The sequence below is a fragment of the Myotis daubentonii genome, chromosome 11 (assembly GCF_963259705.1).
Source record: "Myotis daubentonii chromosome 11, mMyoDau2.1, whole genome shotgun sequence".
NCBI classification, from domain to species: Eukaryota; Metazoa; Chordata; class Mammalia; order Chiroptera; family Vespertilionidae; genus Myotis; species Myotis daubentonii.
The window spans coordinates 82,371,161-82,391,834 of record NC_081850.1 but is presented as its reverse complement, the minus strand read 5'-3'; the positions used below and the strand labels follow the sequence as shown (position 1 = coordinate 82,391,834).

Here is a 20,674-nt window from a genome sequence, read left to right as displayed (position 1 = left end):
TGACCTCCATATAGTCCCCAACTTCCCTCCGCATGACAACACACGTGGTCCTCACTAGACCCCCACACACACCCCCACAGTCCCCACCTGCTCCCCAGGTGCCTTCCATATGACTTCCACCATGGCACCCCACATGCTCCCCAACATGTCCTCTGGGTCCCCCAAGATGGTCCCCATGTGACTTCCACGTTCCTCCCTTAGGATCCCCACGTGCCCTCTACGTAACTGTTGCCTGCTCCCCACATAGTCCCCACCTGCCCCCCCTTGTGCCCTCTCTTCCACGCCCCCCCCCATGCTCCCCCTCAGCACAGCAGCTGGGTGCTGAGGGAAGTGGATGCTGTACAGCTGCCTGTGACCCCCACCCGGGAAATCATGGGGTCCCTGAGGTCTCCGGATCTGGTCACTAAGGCAGCACAGAGCCAAGGGGGAAATCTCTGATTGTCGAGGTGACTGCAGGGCCATTAAAGAGGCGCCGGGCACAGCAAGAATAAATGTCCTTTACAGCCAGTCAATACATGTCCCTGAAAGGCCAGAGACCAGGTTTCCGGACCTGCAGGCCATCGCGTCTCTGTGTCGGGGTGACTCAGCTCTGCCATGGACAACCGGGGATCCGTGGGGTTCCACTGAGGGCGCCCTCTTTATCCCCAGACTCTGAGCCCCAATCACCAGTGCCCGCGGCTAACTCAGCCGCACTGCCCGCGCTGTCCCAGCAGGTGGCGCCAGGCCCCTGCCAGAGGGAGGCCTGGGCAGGCCTGGGGCTGACCTGGGGCAGGGCACCCCCGAGGATGGAGAGCTGGGAACCCCCACACCAGGGCAAGCCTGCAACCAAGCACAGCACGTCAGGGGCTCCCCAGGCCCTGCCCCTGAGCCTGCCCAAGTCCTCCTGAGGCAGCGGTTCTCAACCTGTGGGTCGCGACCCCTCTGGCGGTGGAACGACCCTTTCACAGGGGTCGCCTAAGACCATCCTGCAGATCAGATATTTACATGACGATTCATCACAGTAGCAACATGACAGTGATGAAGTAGCAACGAAAATAATTTTATGGTTGGGTCACAACATGAGGAACTGTATTTAAAGGGCCAGAAGGTTGAGAACCGCTGTATGAGGGGTGCTGGTCAGGCTGCAGGCGGGAGCCCTCCTGGCTTCTGCAGCGTGTGGTCAGAAGCATTGTTTGTGAGGCCCCTGGAGTTGTTTAAACACGTGCATGTGTGGACTGGATGGCAAGGCAAAAACACATCTTCCTGCGGTGAGAAAACAGCTAGCAGGGGAGAGGGGAATCTTTGCAGCTTTGGGGGTGGAGGAGGAGGGCTGAGTAAGAATCCTGCCCGCCAGGGGTAGTGGGGGCCAGGAAGGGGTGGCACAGGCTGGGAGGCGGCTTCCCAGGAAGGGGTTATTTGATCCAGGTTTTGAAGGTTGAGTAGGAGCTCTGCAGGTGGAGGGGTGACTGCAGTAAAGGCAAGTGTGCAGGGGCAGCTCAGGGGCTAGAACAAGGGTGCGGAGGGGGGGCTGCCTGGCACTGGCAGGTGGGGGTGCAGAGCAGGGGAGAGCCACCCTGCAGAGAAGATGCGCTGTAAGAACCACTGCCCATCGGCTCCTTCTTGCTCAGCCTCTTCTGTTGCTGCTGCACAGCTGCTCTGGGCCTCGGGTCTTCTCGCTCCTCCCTCCCTCCCTCTCATCCGACCCTGCCGGACCCTTCAAACTGGGTCCTTCCGACACGACAGGGGCTGGGCATGAGGACTCAACGAGGCGACAGGCAGGCACTCAGCTCCCGAGGGTGTGGAACCTGCACAATCTTTGAACTTGATGGAAGTCAGGCGAATGTCACTTGCTGACTACATCCAAGGAGCAGTGTCTCCCTGTATCCTGACCCCTCCGAGGGATTAAAATATTTTAAAAACGTCTGCATAGCCTGGCCTGCGCGGGTCAGTGTTGAGCACCGACCTATGAACCAGGAGGTCACGATCTGATTCCATGTCAGGGCACAGGCCCGGGTTGTGAGCTCCAACCCCAGTAGGGGGCGTGCAGGAGGCGGCTGATCCATGATTCTCATCATCGATGTTTCTCTCTCCCTCTCCCTCTCCCTTCCTCTCTGAAATCAATAAAAACACATATTAAAAAATTAAAACATCTGCATAAAAATCCTTTCTCCAAGGACGGGGCGACCCCAGAGCCTGTGGGTGTCCACGCGCCAGGCTCGGTTAGGTCCCTGCAGGTGCCCTCGGCGCAGGCCACCCCCAGCCCCGCCCCCCGGAGCGGCGCCTGCGCGCAGCAGGCCGCGTGGGTCGCAGCGGCGCGTGCGCAGAGGAGCTGCGCCGGGACGGCACGCCGGTCGGAGCTGCGCCTGCGACGTACGCGAGGCGGAGACGTCGATGGTAACGTCATGGAGCGCGCCCCGCGCGGACGTCCGCCCCGAACTGGGGGCCGGAGGCGCTCGCGGTGCGGAGGGGGCGGAGGGCGCGAGGGCAGTGCTACGGCGGCCGCGCGGGGCCAAACGCCGCCGGGCGCGGGAGCCCTGGCCCTTCGGGGCGGGTGGGGACGCGGGAGCCGCCAGGCCCGCAGCCACCGTGCGTGGGTACCATGCGGCCGCCCTGCTCCGGGAGCCCCGAGGGACCACGGAGCCCGCAGGCCGGGACGCCGGCGCGGAGAGGGCACCCGGTGAGCGGGATGGCGGGGCGGGGCGGGCGTCTCCAGGGCAACGGGCGGGCGCGGGCGGCGCGTCGGTCCTGCCCTCGCGGACGCCGGTGCCCCCAGAGGCCCGAGGGCAGAGTCGCCTCACGCCCGGCACGTGTTGATCGGAGAGTCGTTGCCACCGGCGCGGCTGAGCGCCCGGGAAGATGGGGCCTGGGGCGGTCGGCGGGATGGAGCCGCTGCGCGGCGGCCCCGCGTAAGGCCTCGGCCGCCTCCCCGACCCCCAAGCCCGAGGCGTGGGCGTCTTCGGGCTGCTTTGCCCGCGGGCCCCGTGGAGATGGGAGGCGGGCCGGTCCCGCTGCGTAAAGTGAGGGGCGGCGGTGCGCGACCCTCCCGCCCAGGGCACCGGGGTTGTGGGGGGGGCGGGGGGGGCGAGGCCGAGGCGGAGCTGGAAGGAGCCGCCGGGAGCGCGGGCAGCTGCTGTGAGACCAGGTTCTGGCCAAACCCTGCGGGGAGGGCGGGGCCTGTGGGCGGGGGATGCCGGCCTCCCCACTCCTCCGCCTCCGGCCGGACAGCTCGGTGGCCATTTGCTCGGACTGGCGCCGGAGAGGGCACTTGGAGAGGCCCCCTCACGGCCCGCAGCTGCCGCCCCCCTGAAGGCAGGCAGACGCCTCGGGTGCTTCCCGGCAACCTGTCCACATTCTGCCCTTCAGCGCTGTTTCCATCCACAGATGTAGGCAACCTCCGACGGCGATTCCCACGTAACCTGGAGCCACTGCCGCTTCTCTTGTCCTCGAGGCCGGTCTGCACGCCCTGCGTCCTGCGGACACACCAGCAGGCGGTGGCCGCACCTGCCAGGCATGGTGGGTCCTTACACCGCACCCCCTCGACTTTGCAGAGCTGTCTAGCTCCCAGCACCTGGGTGACAAGTTGCTGAAGTGAATTGCTCCGCGTGTGCCTGGGGGCACCCCCTCCCGCGTCCTGGCCCTGCAGGGTGCCCCTGAGGGACTTTTATTCCCCCTGGATAAAAGGGGCTCCGTCCAGGCAGGGCTAGGCACCCAGATGAAAGCGAGAGGGTGAGTAGGAGTGACTGGCAGCCTGTGGAGGGCGAGCTTAGCCGGGGCTCCTGTCGTTCCTCCTCGGTTTCGGCGTTGACTGCTTCCAGGGGCCCACCCGCCACCGTGGCCCGCTCCCCGGTCCCCGGTAGAATGAGCCCTGTTTCCAGTGCCTGTGGTCCCTCTGGAGTGTCCTCAGAGCGTCTGTGCAGGTCCGGCATCCTGCGCTCGGTGCCCCTGCGCCCAAGGCCGGCAGGCGCCCGGCAGGGACGGCTCCCTCGCTGGCTGCTCCCCGGCTGACCCAGCTCCTCTGCTTGTCGCTCCTGCAGGCCCCCGCCTCCCCCGCCGCGGGCTCGCGGGCCTAGGTGCCCATGACGCTGACCACCGCCTGGACGCCGCGTCGGCCGCCAGCTAGCGCCAAGGCCCCGATGCCGGTCATGCCCATCCCCCGGCGGGTGCGCTCCTTCCACGGCCCGCACACCACCTGCCTGCACGCGGCCTCCGGGCCCCTGCGCACCTCCCGCCTGGCGCGCACCAAGTACAACAACTTCGACGTGTACGTGCGCGCGCGCTGGCTCTACGGCTTCATCCGCTTCCTGCTGTACTTCAGCTGCAGCCTCTTCACCGCCGCGCTGTGGGGCGCGCTGGCCGCGCTGCTCGTCCTGCAGTACCTGGGCGTGCGCGTCCTGCTGCGCTTCCAGCTCAAGCTGTCGGCGCTGCTGCTGCTGCTGGGCCGCCGGCGCGTGGACTTCCGCCTGCTCAACGAGCTGTGGGTCTACGGCATCCACGTGACGCTGCTGCTGGTGGGCGGCCTGGGCTGGTGCTTCATGGTCTTCGTGGATATGTGAGCGCCCGCGCGCGCGGCCCGGGCCGGCTCGGTTCCCGGCCAGTGGGCCGCTGCCTGCGGCCGGCCGCTCCTTGACCAGGTAGCTCAGGGCCTGGCCTTTCACGCTACGTCCGGTAGCTGGTTCTCTGCCCCGGAGAGGAGTGGGCTGTGACTTCTGTGCATGGACGCTGCGCCCCCCCGTCCGCTGACCCCCCTGTGCGTGCATTCAGGGGGGCACTCACCCTTGGCCACCCCCATGGCTCCAGCCCGCACTTTCCCAGCCCGTACTTGGGGAGCCTCTGTGTCCCGTCCCCTCCCCAGGACACAGGCGTCCCCAGTGGTGTAGGGGTGTGCTGCCCAGGAACAAGTCTGGAGGGGGCTTCCTGGACTCGCCGGGCCCCAGCCGTAGGGAAGCATCAGGTCCAGTCACCACACTGCCACAGGGCCGCCCCGACAGCACCCTGAGAGGTGGCCATGTTGCCTAGTGACCACCATGGGGTCTGAGTCCGGCCAGTCTTCAGGGCCTTGTTTGTGCAGGCGCCGTCAGATCCGTCTTCCTCCTGGGCAGGTCGGGGGTGTCAGGCCCCTTCACATGCGGGTTTCTGGGGAGGCACCTCAATCCCTCTCTGGCTCTGGGGGCTGCTTTTGGTCAGAACACAGAATTGGGACGCGTGTCTGGAGCAGATGTCGGAGGTCTCGGGCCGTGCGCTGAGTGTGCACCACGAGACGTGGGCAGACCTGCGTTTAAGGCACCACTTAGTGTCGAGGGGTGGCCCGGGGCTGGCTCTCTGGGTGAGGGGCGAGGCCGCCCCTTTGCTCCGGCCCCGGGGCGGTTAGAGCAGCTGGGGAGTGGAAAGCAAAAATGAATGTCCACAGGGACTGGCGGGGAAAGAACAAAGGGCCGGTCGTCCTGGGGGCTGTTTTGGTCACAGAGCCACTCCAGAGCCAGCTGCTATCCCGACCCTTCCTCTGGCCTGCAGCGAGTGGCCACCGTGGGCCTCCTTGGCCAGTGGGCGGGCACTCTGAATAATTCTGCTGGGACAACAGGCAGAGTGTCCCTTTGACCCTGCCTGGCCAGGGAGGCCAGTGGCCCCAGGGGGACTGTCGGGACAGTTATGTGCCACTGGAAGGAACCCCAAATCAGGTAGAAAAAGCAAAAAGCACTTGGCTGTCATCATGCCCCTCCGTTTTGGCCGGCTCTGCTGGACGGTGGCCAGCCTGAGGTCAGTGGGAGGCTCCTGGAGGAAGGAGCTGAGGCGCTGACCCTCGGGGACCCCGCAGCGCTGCGGAGCATCTCTTGCACTAAGTCATGCTGTTTCCTATAAGCTTTGTTTTGTGTTAATTATTCACGCTGCTCAGATCCTTCGAAGTCCCCTGACTGAGGTCGGCGTGAGCACACCATGGGGAAGGCAGGAGGGTCTGCGTGTGTGCCACCGTGGGTGTCTGCGCGGCAGTGCTAGGAGTTGACACGCTCAATGAGCAGTTGCCCGGGGTCTCGAGTGCCTGTGAAATTCTTTATGAAACGAGCCACCTGCATTAAACTTATTTTTTTAATGTGTTGATGGAGTGATTGCTTGAGGCTCAAAAAGCTTATTCTTTTTTAAGGATATTAACAACAAACAAATAGAATTTGGCACGTTTTAGAACAGTCATCTGCGATGTGGGGGAGGGGGGGAGGGCCTGCCTTGACCCGAGGCCACGGGTCCACGGTGGGAGCCTGCCCGTCCACGGGTCCACGGTGGGAGCCTGCCCGCAGACGTGGCAGGATGGCAGTGAGAACTTGTCAGCGGCCCGAGGGGCCTCCCTGGGCTCCGGAGCTGAATCCCACCAGCAGATGGGGTGTGGGCCCTTAAATGGATGGGGGACTCCCTCGCAGACCGGGGAGTGGGAAGGGCGTCTGGCAGTCACCCTGAGGGACAGGGTGTGTGCAGGAAAGGAGGCAGAAAGTTGCCATTTCTTGAGTTGTGTGTGTTGGGGTGACATTGTTAATACAATCAGATAGGCTTCAGGGGTACAAGTCTACAGACGTCACCAGTACATCGTGTTGTGCTCTGCACCCCCAGTCAATCTCCCGTCGCCGTTGATCAGCCCTGCACCCTCTTCCACCTCCCACCCCCTTTCCCTCTGGTCACCACCACACGCTGCCTGTGTCAAGGGTATTTTCCCAAGTTACAGTCTCGTTTAACCGGAAAGCAGGTTGAAACATGAGACACGATTCCTCAGAAAGCGTCTGTGAAGGTTTCCCTGGCTTCTGTGCAGGGGACAGGGGTGGTGTCCGTCAGAGCAGCCGATGGCCAGAAAGTGACCTTGAGGCCTGCCTGCTGTTTCTGGACTTTTGAGGAACTAAACGTTTTAGAAAAAACCCGACTCATTTTGTGGCCAGCTGTTGATGGCGGAGTTGGTGAAATCCTCGCCAAAGCCTCAGCCGGAGCCACAGGCGAACGTCCTGTGACAAAGCCTAGTGAGCTGGGGGTGCTCTGCCGGGCCCGGGAGCCCAGATGTGGGCACAGGAGGGCACCCGGGGCGAGCCCTCCCAGGCACTTGCCTCCCGGGAGTGGTGGCAGGGCTGCCAGTGCTGCCCCACGTTGGTCTTGCCACACCGGCCGCCCCACCCGCTCTGCCTCGTTTTGGGGGGCTGCAGTGGCCTCCCCAGGGGTCCTCTGGGCCAGTGCTGTTCAGTGTGGGAGCACCGGACCCTGAGCCCTGAGCTTGGGACCAGGGGCTGCTGGGGCCGAGCAGCTCGAGGCTGAACGGATTGGGCCCCAGCTGGCTCGGGTCGCCTCACGGGATGATAGCGTCGTGTTCGGTGTGCCGCAAGCCCCTCCTGCCCCCTGCACGACTGTCACCACTTTCAAAGACGCCGGCAGAGTGGCCGGCGGGGAAGGCAGGGCCTGCACAGAGCCCTGGTCCCCAAACTGCTCTAGTTGCCAGCTAGGGCTCTGCCAGAGAAGGGTTGGGCTGGGGTTGGGGCCTTGGGGGGCGGGGGGGGGGGGCGGTTAGCTCTGCTGGAGGGGGAGACACAGGGCCTGCAGGCCTCAGGACAGCAAATGACCTGCGTGGTTGGAGCTTCTGGAGGGTTCCTGATCCTGGAGTGAGGCGCCAGCAGCTGCAGGGGCTGGGGCAGGTTTGGGGCAGGACTGGTCCTTGCAGAGCCTCCAGGCCTCGGCTGCCGCTCCCTCCTCGCCCCCCGCCCCCAAGGCCCCGCTGCACTGAGTAGAGAAGTGGTCAGGAGGCGGGCAGTCAGGTCCGGGACCTGGGACGGGTGAGGAGGGCCACAGCAGGACGGGCAGGTGGGTGACGATGGGACTCCAAGGCCAGGGAGTGCCCAGAGGACCGGAGTTGGCAGTGCCGCCTGGTGGTGGCAGCACCTGCAGGCTGGTGGCTGGAGAGCACGGGCTGTTGATTTGGGGTCAGGAGCTGGGCCCTGAAGCCCCGTCGTCAACCTGGAGGGTGGAGGGTGGGCAGCGTGGACCAAACCACGGTGGCCCAGGGAGAGCAGCCCGAGGGAGCTGGGCGCAGTGGCTGTGGGCGTCGGGCACGGGAGGCCGGGAGGCCCAGGAAGGAGATGGCCACGTCGGGGGGAGGGCAGTTGCTGGCAGGAGGACAACAGGAGGCTTCCCGACTTCAAGGTGGGAGGGAGGTCAGGGCTGGGGCCGGAGGTCGGGGCTGGGGTCGGAGGTCGGGGCTGGGGTCGGAGGTCGGGGCTGGGGCAGAGAAGGGACAGGAGGGGGAGCAGTTCTCCCTTGGACAAAGGTCTGAGAGCTCCGGGGGGCTCCCTGGGGCCAGGTGCGGGGGTGTCTGGGCGGGAAGAGCTGAGCCAGCCCAGCTGCCAGGCCCAGTGATGGAAATGAGCAGCCCGGGGGTGAGGGGCTGGGGTGGGGCGAGATGGGGTGATGCTTTGGAAGTTTCTAGAAACCACAGGCTTATTTGAGAAGGTCTGGGTGCTGTCCAGGCTCCTATGTCCCCCACCTCCCTCCCCCCCAGGTGGTGGCAGCGGGCTGGACAGCCTGGGGGAGGGCCAGCCCCCACCCCCGGGAAGCCGGCGGCCTCGAGTGACCGAGTCCCTGCGGAGGACAGGGCCGCCCACGGTATTGATGTGCCCTGACCTTGAGCGTCCCCGCGTCCAGCCTGTGATTGGAGGAGGGGAGAGGATGGCAGGGCGCTGTGCTGACTCGGCACTTTCTGGGAGGGAGCGTGCTTCCATCTGCAGAGGCCTGTTCTGTCTCCCTGTTGGTGCCGTTCGGAAGGGCCTCTCCGCGAGCCCCTTCCCCACCCGCCAGGATGGCCCTGCCCCTCCTGCACCGGGCTCCACGCGGGGGCGCTGGCTGCAGGAGCCACCGTCCGGAGCCCCGCAAGCTGGCAGGCCTCCCAGCAGCTCCCCAAAGAGGAGCAGGAGGCGCTCCCCCTCACCAGCATCCTTCCTGGGAGGGGCAGGGACACACAGGGACAGACGGAGCCGCTGACTCAGCAGCTCCTGGCTGGCCCCTCCCCCCGCCCCAGCGGGCAGCATGCCCAGGCCTGCTGGCAACTGTGCCACACGGGCCTCTGGCAGGTTGCTGTGGCTCTCGGTGTGTGGCCCACACTGCGCCTGGGATGGCGGCTGGGCTGGGGGCGCTGCCACGGGCCAGCTGCCAGCACCCCACACGGTCTGCAGCAGAAGTGGCCTCACAGGGGAGCGCATGGGTATTCGGGCTACCGTGCGTCCTAAGCCGAGAGATGGCGATACACCGTGGGGGCCCATGCAGTACCCCAGATGCCCAGGTGACCCATCCAGCCCTTGTCACTTGCCACCCAGCAGGGATCGGGCGGCGACTAGCCAGCCGATGTGAGCAGCCCTGGCCAGAGGGGGACAGGATGTGCCTGAACCCCAAAGCCCAGCATGGGCTAGGTTTGCTCCTAACTGCAGTGGGAACCCCCCGTGGACATGGTGCAGAGAGGGGTCAGTGTCCCCACTGCAGACAGGGCTGTGGGTGTGGGACAGACACCTGGGGAAGGGTGGAGAGCAGTGCAGGCCTGGAGCCCAGGAAGGTGGGGGGCTGGGGGGACTAGGAGAAGCCACAGGCGCCCCATGGACGGTTGGTCCTGCCCCACCGCCCTGTGGTCTGCCTGGAGACTCAGACAGGAGCCCCGATGCTGAAGGGTGGGTCTGAAATGTCTACGGCCACAGTCCCATCAGCTGCACGCTGCCGCACCCACTCTGAGCACGTGCCCCACTCTGCTTTCTTAGAATATGAACCACCAGCCGTGGCTGAGAGGCCTTGTGACTGTTTACACAGAAAGCCACCGCCAGCCCAGCCGCCATGTCCAGGGACAGCAGCAGTGGGCAGCCGAGTGGCCTTAGGAGGCGGCCTGGCTCCAGGACCCAGTGGCACCCTGCTCCCCCGTGTCCCACGATGGGTGGGGGGCTCCTCCAGGCCCGGGCTCCTGCCTGCCGTCAGGGGGCTCTGCCTCCTGTACCTCCGGCCACGGAAAGCGGTGTGAAGTGTGAATTAATTATGCACAGCAACCTGTGACAGACATGATGGTGACATGAATTATTTGTATGTTTTCACATTGTCCCGGAATAACCCTCGGTGCTCCCCGCTGCTTCCGTGCAGACCAGGAGCATGCTCTTCCTCGGTGAGGCCACACCTGAGCGATGCAGCCAGAGCAGCCCCTGGGTCCTCGCATTCCTCCCGCCGTGCAGCTGGGGTGGCACACATGTGTGCGCCCATGTGTGCCTGCCCACGTGTACATACCTGTGTGTGCATGTGTGTACATGCCCGGGTATGTCTCTGTGCATGCATGTATGTGCCTGTGCACATATGCCTATGTGTGCTTTCCGCTGTCCTCAGGTTCCAGTCCTGGGCTGTGCACCTGAGTTGGGCAGAGCAGGGTGGTGGGTCCTGCCCCCCCCCCCCCATGCTTAGCGCTCCCTCTAGGTGCTGTTGGAGAAGGAAGGGGTGGGGGCCGCGCCCCGTGGTCAGATTCCCCTGGTGCTGAGAGGCAGGGGCGCCCGCTTTGGGGTCAGATGGCCAGTGTCTGAGCTGATTTGCATGAAGAAGGGCCTTGTTCAGCGCCTGCTGCAAGGGTGTCCGCTTCCCTCCACGCCCACCTCTTCCTGTGAGATAAGGGACAGGAAGCCAGGGCCTTGCAGCCTGCAGTGGACAGGGCTCTGGGGAGCGCAGCCTGAGTCCAGCATCCCGGGGGGGGGGGGCAGCCAGGCCCCAGGTGCGTGCCCCCCCTCTGGGCAGAAAGGCCCTCGGGGCCCAAACCCATTCTCCTATTTTGACCTCCGGTCTCTAGGGGTCAGCCTGGAGGGGGACACCGCCCTTCCCCTGAGCACTGCGCCCACACACAGTTGAATGAACCGATGGGGGGTCGCCTGGTCTTCGTCCGTCAGGCTGCTGTGATGGGGGCTCAGGAGCAACAGACATTTACGTCTCAGTCTGGAGGCTGCAGGCCCAGGCCCAGGCCCAGGCCCAGGCTGAGCTGGTGTCAGCTTGGCTTCCTGGTCTACAGACCACCAGCCTCGGGACAAGGGGCCAGGGGCTGCCTGGAGCCTCCTTCTCAGGCGCTGATCCCAGTCACAGGCTCCACCCTCACACCCCAATCACCTCCCAAAGGCCCACCTCCCACAACCTCACTGCCAGGAGCCCAGCCTAACCAACTGGGGGTTAGGATTCAGCATGAATTTGGGGGGACACACCAGCAGACAGTAGCATGTCCCTGGTGTCCCGGGCCTGTCGGTAGGACCCTCCTCACTGTATGGATGGTCACGTCCAGGGTCACTCCGTGCTCAGAGCTGGGCCTCCCAGGCAGGACGTCTCCCACAGAAGGGCCTGGCCCCGCAAGTCCTTCCACCTGCTCATCTGGGTGTTTCCAGCTGCTGCCGCTGAGCTCAAGCCCCGCCCAGCTCTCACCCGTGTCCAGGCTGCGTGCCCACCCTGCATGCCTAGGAGGAGGTGACCCAGCAGCCACCCGACCCTCAGCCTCTCCAGAGCAGGAGGCAGCAGCTGCTCAAACAGCTGCTCCAAATGTTGGAGGGAAATTTAGGACAAAAAAGGGAGAAGCTAGGAGGATCCGATTTAAACCGAAGAGGCACACGTGCTGCCCTGATTCTCGCTCAGGAACCAAAATACTCACCCAGTTTCCTTCCATGCGAGTCCAGACCTGCCTGGAAGAGCTCACAGAGGCCCCCTGGTCCCCGGCCGCCCTCAGCTGCCCAGGGCACGCCCCGCTCACTCAGACCGGGTCATCCGACCCCAGGCCTGGCTGAGGCCCAGGGGTAGGGAACATGAAACACCTGTGCAGACAGGCACCCCTCCCACCCACCCTACCCCTTCCCAGGTCCTGCTTGCCTTGGCTCAGGACACAGGGCCTGGGAGGCGGAGCCTGGGTCGGGATGCCTAGAGCTGGCCGTGCCTAGTGGTCAGCTTGGGCTGCACAAGGTGGTTGTGAAAGCAGAGGCCGCCCCCGGAGGAGGCTTTTTGGAAGGAGTCGGGCCCAGGTGTGCAAATCTCCACCTTCAGGGCTGCCTTGAGCAACTTGCAGCGGCAGGATAAGGGCCTGCTCTCAGTGTGGCCGCTGGGGTGAGCCAGGGCGGTGGGGGCCTCCCTGGTGCAGGCTCCCTTGCACCCTGGTGGAGGTGCGGGCAGTGCCCCCCGCTGGGCCCAGTGCAGGACAAGCTGTCCCTGTCCGGGTGGCGCAGCTGCGGCCTCTCGGGAGCCCATTTGTGCCTCAGTGACAGGCCTCGAGGGCCTGAGTAGGAGTTGAACTGGACGTGTGCCCGCCCTGGTCTCTACGGTGAATGAAGAGCCAGGCGAGCTCTCCGTTTTGGAAGTGAGGGGCTGCATGGTGAAGGGTGTAAACCCAGCTGCCTGTTCACCCCTCAGCTGTGAGGCCCAGGGAGCCCTCCTCTGGGGACTGAGGGGGCAGCTCTGTGGGTGGTCACAGAGGCCCTGCTCCAGTGTCTGCAGCTGCTCACACCCTCAGGAGCACTGGGCTGGCAGTGTGTGTGTGTGTGGGGGGGGGGGCGGCAGGGGCAGGGCAGGCTCCCCCATCGGCACCGGGGGCCCTGTGCCCTCAGTGCCCCAGGCTCCCCTGTGGGCTCCTTCCAGCCGGCAATCACCGCTCCTCTCCCGTGGGTGCCCTGGTGCATGGTGGTGGCTGTGCTCCCTGAGATGAGCCGCACCCTGGGCTCCTGGCGGTCCGGCCAGGTGTGGTGAGCAGTGTTGCTGGCAGGGCGGGCGGTGGCCCCAGGCAGGGGCGCAGCGGAGCTGGCTTCCTGGGCCTGAGCTCCAGCCTGTGGAGCCGAAGCCTCATCCTGGGGATGCCCCCCCCTCCCCATGTCACAGAGGCACCAGATCCTTGGTGAGATGTCCAGGTGGCAGGGTGGCCGGCAGGGTCTCGGGAATGAGGGCCAGAGAGGTCGGGGCCAGCATTCAGCCTGAGGACACCCCCTGGGTAAGTGGATGGTGCGGGCTGACCCTGACCAAGGACACCAGCAGCGAATACAACATGGGGGGGAGCCTGGCTCTGCCCAGAGAGGGGGCTCTGCTAACAGCCACATCACTGCAGACCCCAAGGGCACCCCCCACCCCCAGTCTGCCTCACAGGACCAGATCCGATCTGAATGCAAGGGTCCTGGGATTGCCCTGCTGCCGCCCCTGCAGACACCCGACTGGAGACTCTACCTGGGCACTAGGTTCCCTGGAGCCAGGGTCTGAGCTGCCAGTGTTTGTCCCGTCCACCCGAGTACCTGGCCACAGCTGGTGGTCAGTGGGGCACTCAGGTCTCAGGTAGGGCCTAGGGGAGGGCAAAGGAGGGGGGGGCTCCAGAAGCCGCACAAAGGTCTTGGGAGGAGGAGGGTAAGTCAGCTGTGTGGCCAGAACAGGAGCGATTACGACAAGATACACTGTCGGATTTGGGGCCATGGTGACCGCTGTGGACAGCAGGGCCCTCCATCCCGTGCCCTTGACTCTGCCCCATTAAACGTCCACTCCCACCCTAGACAGGGGGCCATGGTGCAGGGTGTGCTGTGGGCTCCGACCGGTCAACGGGACAAGGGGCAGTGCCGTCCATGGTGCTGAGTCTGTTCCCAGGCCAGCGGTCCCGGCCAAAGGACTGGCCCTGCCTGCTGACTGGGCGCCCTGGACACTGCGGACAGGGAAGAGGCACCAGAGCTCAGACAGGTGGGCAGCTGTCTGGGCCCTTGTGATGCAGCTGTGCCAGATATCGCCAGGGGCCAGGGATAGGGCCTGAACCCTGGGGGAGCCTGCCCCTGGGGCCAGAGCTGCCAGGGACCAAGCTGGGCTGAGTGTGGGGGCCACCGAGGGGCCCAAGCAGGGGAGGGTGTGCTCTGCCGTGGTCACAAGCGTCTCCCGTTGCCTGTGCACAAAGACTGGGCGGAGGAGGGGGTCAGCTGTGGGCCTGCAGCAGTGACCTGAGCAGGGGCGTGGGCCAGGAGAGGGAGTGGCTGTTGGGTTCCTGCCCCAGCTTTAAGGCGGAGCCGTCAGCCTGGGGAAAGATTGCATCTGGGGTCAGAAAGGTGACAAGAAGCCCCAGGTGCCTGGTCCGGCAGCTGGAGGGATGGGGCTTCCAGGACCAGCTGCCGTCCTCTGTGTGGAGGCGGGAGGGCAGTTCTGAGGCGCAGTGAGGGGCCCTGTCCTGTGGGGTGAGAGGTTCTATGGGGTCCTGTTCCGCACCAGGTGGCAGCCAACAGGCAGGCGGGGAACAAGGGGTCCCAGACTGCGAGAGCCAGGGCTGCAAGAGGGATGTCTGACTGCTGGCTTAAGCTGGCAGGTGGACATCCCCCGAGGGGTCCCAGACTGTGAGAGGGCGCAGGTCAGGCTGAGGGGTCCCCCCTCCCCCCAGTACCTGAATAATCACAGATCAAATGAAGGACAGGAGCTTCTCAGCCCCATCCCTCAGGGGTTCAGGTTCTCTCCACCCAGTAAGGCATGCCGGGGACCCTGTGTGAGTGAGCCCTTCCAGCTGCCTTTCAGTAAAACAGGAAGAAAAGGAGATCATTATGAAAACTGGTGGACACACACACACACACACACAGCACGCAGCAGCGGCTTGAAGATGTGCAGATGCAGGTGTAGGGCAGGTGTGCCCAGCCCCACGGTCTGGAGGTTTCTGGGTATCTGCTGCCTTCTAAATACTTTAATATTTCCACATGCCCTTCACTAAGGAAGCATTTCATGGACATTTAGAAAATAAGCGATGACAACCTGAGTGTACAAGCACTTGGGGCTGCTCCCCAGGCGGGCAGGCTCCCCAGCGACCCCCTCGCCCTGCCCCCACCTGCTGCTAGGGAGACAGTCACCCCTCCAGGTCCTGGCGGGTCCCCTCCTCAGCGACCCCCTGGCTAAGGGAGGACCTGAGGGAGTGGATGGCTGCTTATGGCTGGAAGCAGGTAGCATCTGTCTCTGCGCACACCTGTCATATGTGGCAGCCAACTTCCCAGGACCCAGGGGAGTCGGCACGGCTGACATCGTGAACAGCACTGAGGAGCCTCGGGAGTCCTGGGCGGCGGAGCTGTGGGGCCCAGGCACCGTCCCCTCCCGCCTGGCCCCCGGGCTCTGCTGGCCCCTGGCGTGGGCAGTTGACCTGCTTCTCTCACCTGCACCTCCTGGGCCAGGAGCACAAGCCACACCACCTGACCGTGTCTCAGGAACACAGACTACCCCGAGGGCTCGGATGGCAGTGGGACCTGGGACCCTGTCTAGGAGTAAGTGGGGTTCCGGGGGGGTGCCCAGAGTCCTTGAGGGTTCAAGCTGGGACTGGGGGTCAGTCTGCGACCACGGTCAAGTACCTAGCATGAGCCTGGGGACCAGGGATATTTGGACGAAGGCTCTGACACGTGTCCTAGGAATGACCTTGGCTAACTGTCCTGCAGGGCTTTAGCGTCTGACCCCCACGGCCCGAATGTCATCTGGGAGGGTAGGGGGCGCCTTGCTCTTCACTTACCCCGTGCTGGGGACCACTGTCCTGGTGCCACCCCCATTTTCCTGCAAGGCCCCGGGTGGGGGGGAGGGAGCCAGGCCGACTCAGCCCTGGGGGAACCATTGCAGCCGTCCTGACCCCTGGCTGCAAGGCAGGTGGAGGCAACTTGGGGGCGGCGTCTGTGGGTCCCTCCGGGTGTGTGGGCGGCTTTATTTCTGCACTTGTTTTAGAACCGCACCTCGTTCACCAGTGAGCGGGTGCTCACACCCGCCTGAAAGCAGACCGTCCCGCCGCCCGCAGTGCCAGGCCTGTGCCCAAGGGCTCCCGCACCGCAGCTTTCCCGGCCGCCGAGTGTCAGCCTCGGCGAGGCGCGCACCCCTTCGGCCGGAGCCCCACTGGGCGCGCATCCTGCAGGCTGCTCCGTGCCAGCGCGGCCGCCCGCCGCGGGGAGGGGCGCACCGGCGGGAGTGGAGGGGGCCGGGCCTCCCGGGTCCGTGCGGGTCGGCGCCGCGGCCCTCACCTGCCCGGCTGCCCGGCCCAGTGCGCGGTGCAGGGTCCGACCCCTGGAGCTCCGGAAGGCGGCGCTCGGGGCGGGGGGCTGCCACGCTCGGAGCCCCTGACCCCACGCCCCGGCCACCCCCTCCTGGCTCCCTACCCGGGGTCCCCGCTCCCCGGGACACCCGTCCGGGCTCCCCCTCCCAGGCCCACCTGGTGGCGAGCGCGCGCGGCCGGGCGCTGTCCCTTTAACCGCCCGCGCCTCCCCGCGCCCCGCCCCGCGGTGCGGCCGGTGCCGGGCGAGGCGGAGAAAGTCCATGTGAGCGCAGCGCGGACGCGAGACTTCCTGCCGCCGCGGCCGCCCCGCCGCAGGCCGCCCCGGGCCGGGCCCGCAGGTACGCCCCTCGGCCCGCAGGCGCCCCCTCGGCGCCCGCAGGCACCCCCTGGGCGCGGGGTCCCCGCACTTCCCCGAACTCCGCGCCGCCCGCGCTGCCGCAGTGTCCGCCGCCGGCCCGCAGCCCAAGTTCGCGCGGCGCCCGCCCAGCCGGGGTGCGCGGGGCCGGGGTCTAGGGGGCGCCCCGACCGAGCCGCACCCCCTCCCCGGGCGTCTCCCTCCCGCCGGCCTCTCGGGACACTTGCCCCCCCCTTCTCCTCCCCCGCAACTGGGCCGACCGAGCGCATCCGCGGGGCGGGGAAGCCGGGTGCGTTGGGCCCGGGGCCGGGGCTGGGGACGCACCCTCGCACCCTGGCTGGCGTCCAGGCGGGTCCCCATCCGTCGGGCCTTGCGCCACTCCTTCCGGTCCCGGTGGGACCCCTTCGTGGGCATCACCGCCCCTGTTCCGTCTTCGCGCGAACCCCAATCGGGGAGGGAGGATGGGGTACCCCCCTCCGCACTGGAGGAGCCTGGGGCGGCTGCACTGCCAAGAGGGGTCCCCCTGCCATCGCGGTCGTGCCCTGCGTGAGGAGGTCCAGGGCGCGGGCCCCTCCCAGGAAGCCCAGGTGTGAGCCCTGAGCCGGCTGCGCACGACTCTTGGCCGGCCGGGGGACCGGCGCCGCGGGTCAGTGGGGTGAGCGGGTCACGAGGTCAGAGGTCACCTCCGGTTCCGCCCGGGCTCCCCGAAGCGCTGTCTTGGGCTGGTGAGTGCCCGCTCTCCCCGGGATGGCTGCAGGCCGGCCCCCGGGAGCTGGGTCCCTCGGCGCCCCCTCCCCCTCCCCGTCCCCCTCGGGCCTCCAGGCCTGAGATGTTGCCCCATGGGCATGTGGCGCCCTCTTCCCAGTGGTATTTCCCGCGACTGTTGGGACCCACCCGGGCCTCCTTTGGCTGCTTGTGGTCCCTGAGTCCGTGGGGGTGGGGGGTGGGGGGGTGAACCGGGAGGTGGGGGATAGCTGCTTTCTGCCACCCCCACCCCAGCTCAGAGCGCACCATCCAGGAACGGGGCCTCCCTGCGGCTCCCCTCCTCTCCCTGCGGCTCCCCTCCTCTCCCTGCGGCTCCCCTCCTCTCCCTGCGGCTGGCAGGCTGGTCGGCGGAGGTTTCTCTCCAGGTCTCCCCTCCCCCCGCGGAGAGGCTGCCTCCATTGTTGGCCCCATTTTCCGGATGAGGAAAGGAGACTTGGCAGCAAGGAGGAGAAGGGTCAGGCGGCTGCGCTCCTCCCAGCTCCCAGCACACCCTCCCTTCTCCTCCCCCCACCCCCCCACCCCCCAACCGCTCCATGGTGCCCCCAGGCCTGTGGGTATTTCCCCGGGGCCATTCCACGGCTGGGGGCACCTTAGCTGGAGTCCGAGCCAGGGAAACAGAAGATGAGACCTAGGGGTTCGCCCCCCTGTCCCCGGGAGCCGCCGGAAGGAGTGCAGACGTAGAACGGGGGTATCACTTGTCCCTGCTCAGTGGCCGGAGATCTGTTGTCAGTGGTCACACCCAGGCCGCAGGGCGCTGGACGCATTGCCTGATACCCAGCTGGTGACGCTCCGTCCAGCCCCTGCTCGAGCCGCTCCGTCTCTGCAGGATGTGGTGCTGGGCGGTGACCGATGCTGGCACACCAGGCTGCGGCCCCTGGGTTCTTGGCCACCAGCGTGTGCCCAGGGGCCACTCGGGGAGGTGGGCCCATGGTGACTGTGCAGAACCCTTCAAACCTCTCCTGTCTTTCACCAAAACGTGAGCGTGCTGCTCCAGTAAGAGGGGCGATGGCAGTGGCCCTCACAGCCGGGTCCCCCGGACCGTTACCTCTGGGGTCCCGCTCGCCAGGCCTGTGTCACGGGCCCAGGGCCCCTCACGGGACAGAAGGTAAGCACTGGGGCATTGACCCTTTCGGGGGTGTTCCCACGCTCCCCCTGCACCTCGCCCTCTGAGGCCTGTGCTCCCCAAATGCACGGGACACAGACCTCAGACACCCGGGGCCTGGCTCCTCCACGCCTCCCTACGCCGCCCATCTGCCCCTCCGCCCCTCCTGCTCACCTGTGCTCTCTCACCTGTGCTCTCACCTGTGCTCTGGTTGGCCTTGTCTCTCCTGGCTCCTGTTGTCCCCTTGGGCTGTGGGGGTGAGAGGAGCCGCCTTGGCGGGGGTGGGGCTGGGGGGAGCGGGTGGTGAGTGTCTGCCCCACCCGTCAGATCCAGCGAGAGCTGATCAGGCCCCTCGCTCCAGACTCCAGCACCTGCCTCAGGAGAACCAGGCCCTTTGCCCCCTCCCCCCGCCGCCTCCACGTGTGACGGGCACAGGAGGGAAGGGCGGCCTGCGGGCCCAGGAACCTGGGGCTGGCTTCCAGGCCCGTCTTTGATGGGGAGCAAGCCCTGTGGTGTGGTGCACTGGGCTTTCCCGGGGCAGGGGTGTCCCCAGCTGCTCCTGGTGAGCAGAGGCTGCCCAGCCTGGCTGTAGGGGCTTGGAACGCCTGCTGGGCCTGGGGTCTGACCGGCTGGTGAGGGGCCGGCAGGGCCTGTTTGGGACCAGCTCCCTTGGGCCTCTCACCAGCCCAGCTGGCCACTTGCCTCCAGGGTCTGTGAACTGGGCCCTCCCTGGGCGCCCTCCCTTCCTCCCCGAGGGGAGCAGCCTGCCCCCTCCACCCCGTGAGGCCCCACCCCTCCGGGTTTCCTCTCTGTGTGCCGAGAGGTCATGCCCTTCCCGCCCTCCCCGCCCTCCCAGCCTTGCACCCAGGGTGCCGGCTGGGAAACAAGCTCACTCCTCACTCAAGGCCTGAGGCACTGCTCACCTCTGGGCCTGGCGGGCCCTGGGGCCTGGCCTGGGTTTCTCTGTTAGGAATTCCTGCTCTCACCAGGCCGGGGCCTGGATGAGATCACCAGTGAGATATGCTGGGGCGGCTCCCTCTGCACCTGCAGCTGCCGACAGGGAGGTGCCGGCTTCCTCTCTGCAGGTCTGGCCTCGTCTTTCAGGATCAGGCCTGGGAGCAGGTGCCCTCGTGAGGGTCCCCCCAGGCGGTCGGGGCAGGCACAGAGGGTCTAGAAGGGTCAGGGACAGGAACTTAGAGCATGGCTCCTGGTGCCTGTGGCTGGCATCCTGGGGGGAGGGAGGGACACCCGTGCCCCATGGCTGCCCGGACTGGGAGCCCTGGGAGCAGACGGACTGGGAGGGCATCTGGGCTCTCGGGGCCCCGCCCGCCCCCACCGCTGGCCGGGCCTGTGTCCAGGCCAGCAGACAGGGGCGCGTGCTCTTCAGTCTCTCCCGGGTCACGTGCGCCCCAAGGCTGTGTGAACTTGGGTGGGTAACTCACCCTCTCTGAGCCCTCCCTGTGCATCAGCATCCTTATTAGGTGCTGGGAGGCTGAGGTGAGGGGGCCTGGCCGAGGGCTCCCCGGGCCCCTCCCGGGAATGGGCTGGAGCCAGGGAGGGTCCTGGTCCTTTAAGGGGAGGCTGCTTCCCATTCTCCAGGGGGGATGGAAACGTTCTTTTCTCTGAGACGCTTCCCGGCCTCCCGGGAGCGGAGGCTGGCTCTGGCCTGGCCGAAGGAATCCTGCCCCTCCCCCGCAGCCGGGGCCCTGGCATCCAGGAGGGCACATGGCCATGGATGGGCCGGGAGCTCCTGGGCCCCGCCCAGTGCCTGCCCGGAGCCTGGGAAGCAGGCAGTGCCGGGGGCGGGGACCGCAGGGCTGAAAGTGCCCATATATAGTCACTGGGGTGAGCCACAGTTCGGGCTGTGTCCCGGGCCCAGCCACGGGTTCCTGAGGGTGGCCTGGGCCTGGGGGTGTGGTCCCGGGGGAGCCGGATTGGGGGCGGAGGGTCAGCACAAGCTTGGTGCTCTAGGAGCGTCTGTTGATTGAAAATAAAAATCTGGCCCTGGCTGGTGTGGCTCAGTGGCTAGAGCACCAGCCTGTGGACTGAAGGGTCTCGAGTTCGATTCCGGTCAAGGGCACATGATCCCCAGTGGGGGGCGTGCAGGAGGGAGCTGATCCATGATTCTCTCTCATCACTGATGTTTCCGTCTCTCCTCTCCCTTCCCCTTTGAAATCAATGAAAATATATTTAAAATAAATAAATAAAAACCCGGCCCTGAAGGTCAGGGTTGGTTGTGTTTCTGGAGAAAACGCCTTTGGAAGTTGGAGGCAGTAGTGCCGTCCAGGGCCTCCCGGGCCCCTCGTGGGCCTTGGGGGCGGGTGCCCGCTTGTCTTCAGCCCAGCCCTTGCCCACCAAAGGCCCCTCATCATGGCGGCACCCCTCCCCACCCTGTGGTACCGGGGCTCCCGCCCTGATGGCCGGTCTGTTCGGAAGGTTGGCATTTTCTGGCGTCCAG

At 66.1% G+C, this 20,674-nt stretch overlaps 2 protein-coding genes across 7 annotated transcripts in view; both read left to right on the top strand.

The window, feature by feature from the left end:
- The first annotated feature begins 2,300 nt into the window (after nt 1-2,300).
- TMEM250 (transmembrane protein 250) lies at nt 2,301-6,068 on the top strand. 4 transcript variants are annotated; one of them, XM_059658677.1, is made up of 3 exons: nt 2,301-2,373; nt 3,361-3,492; nt 4,014-6,068. In XM_059658677.1, the coding sequence occupies exon 3, from the start codon at nt 4,056-4,058 to the stop codon at nt 4,530-4,532; it is 477 nt and encodes a 158-aa protein (XP_059514660.1). In that variant the 5' UTR covers nt 2,301-2,373; nt 3,361-3,492; nt 4,014-4,055; the 3' UTR covers nt 4,533-6,068. The 4 variants fall into 4 exon arrangements, with proteins under 4 accessions (XP_059514660.1, XP_059514658.1, XP_059514659.1 ...); XM_059658675.1 differs by lacking the exon at nt 2,301-2,373 and adding an exon at nt 2,516-2,656; XM_059658676.1 differs by lacking the exons at nt 2,301-2,373; nt 3,361-3,492 and adding an exon at nt 2,527-2,656.
- NACC2 (NACC family member 2) overlaps nt 2,531-20,674 on the top strand; it is a 57,099-nt gene continuing 38,955 nt past the window's right edge. For 2 of the 3 annotated variants that reach the window (XM_059658673.1, XM_059658670.1), the window contains exon 1: nt 16,187-16,332. The gene's annotated coding sequence lies outside the window, so the exon portion shown is untranslated. Of the gene's footprint in view, nt 2,657-16,186; nt 16,333-20,674 lie in introns of those variants that run through there. The other variant, XM_059658672.1, reaches the window with a different exon arrangement.

Coding starts and splice junctions, on each gene's coding strand:
- TMEM250 (XM_059658677.1), top strand. CDS start 4,056: ATGACGCTGACCACCGCCTGGACGCCGCGTCGGCCGCCAGCTAGCGCC.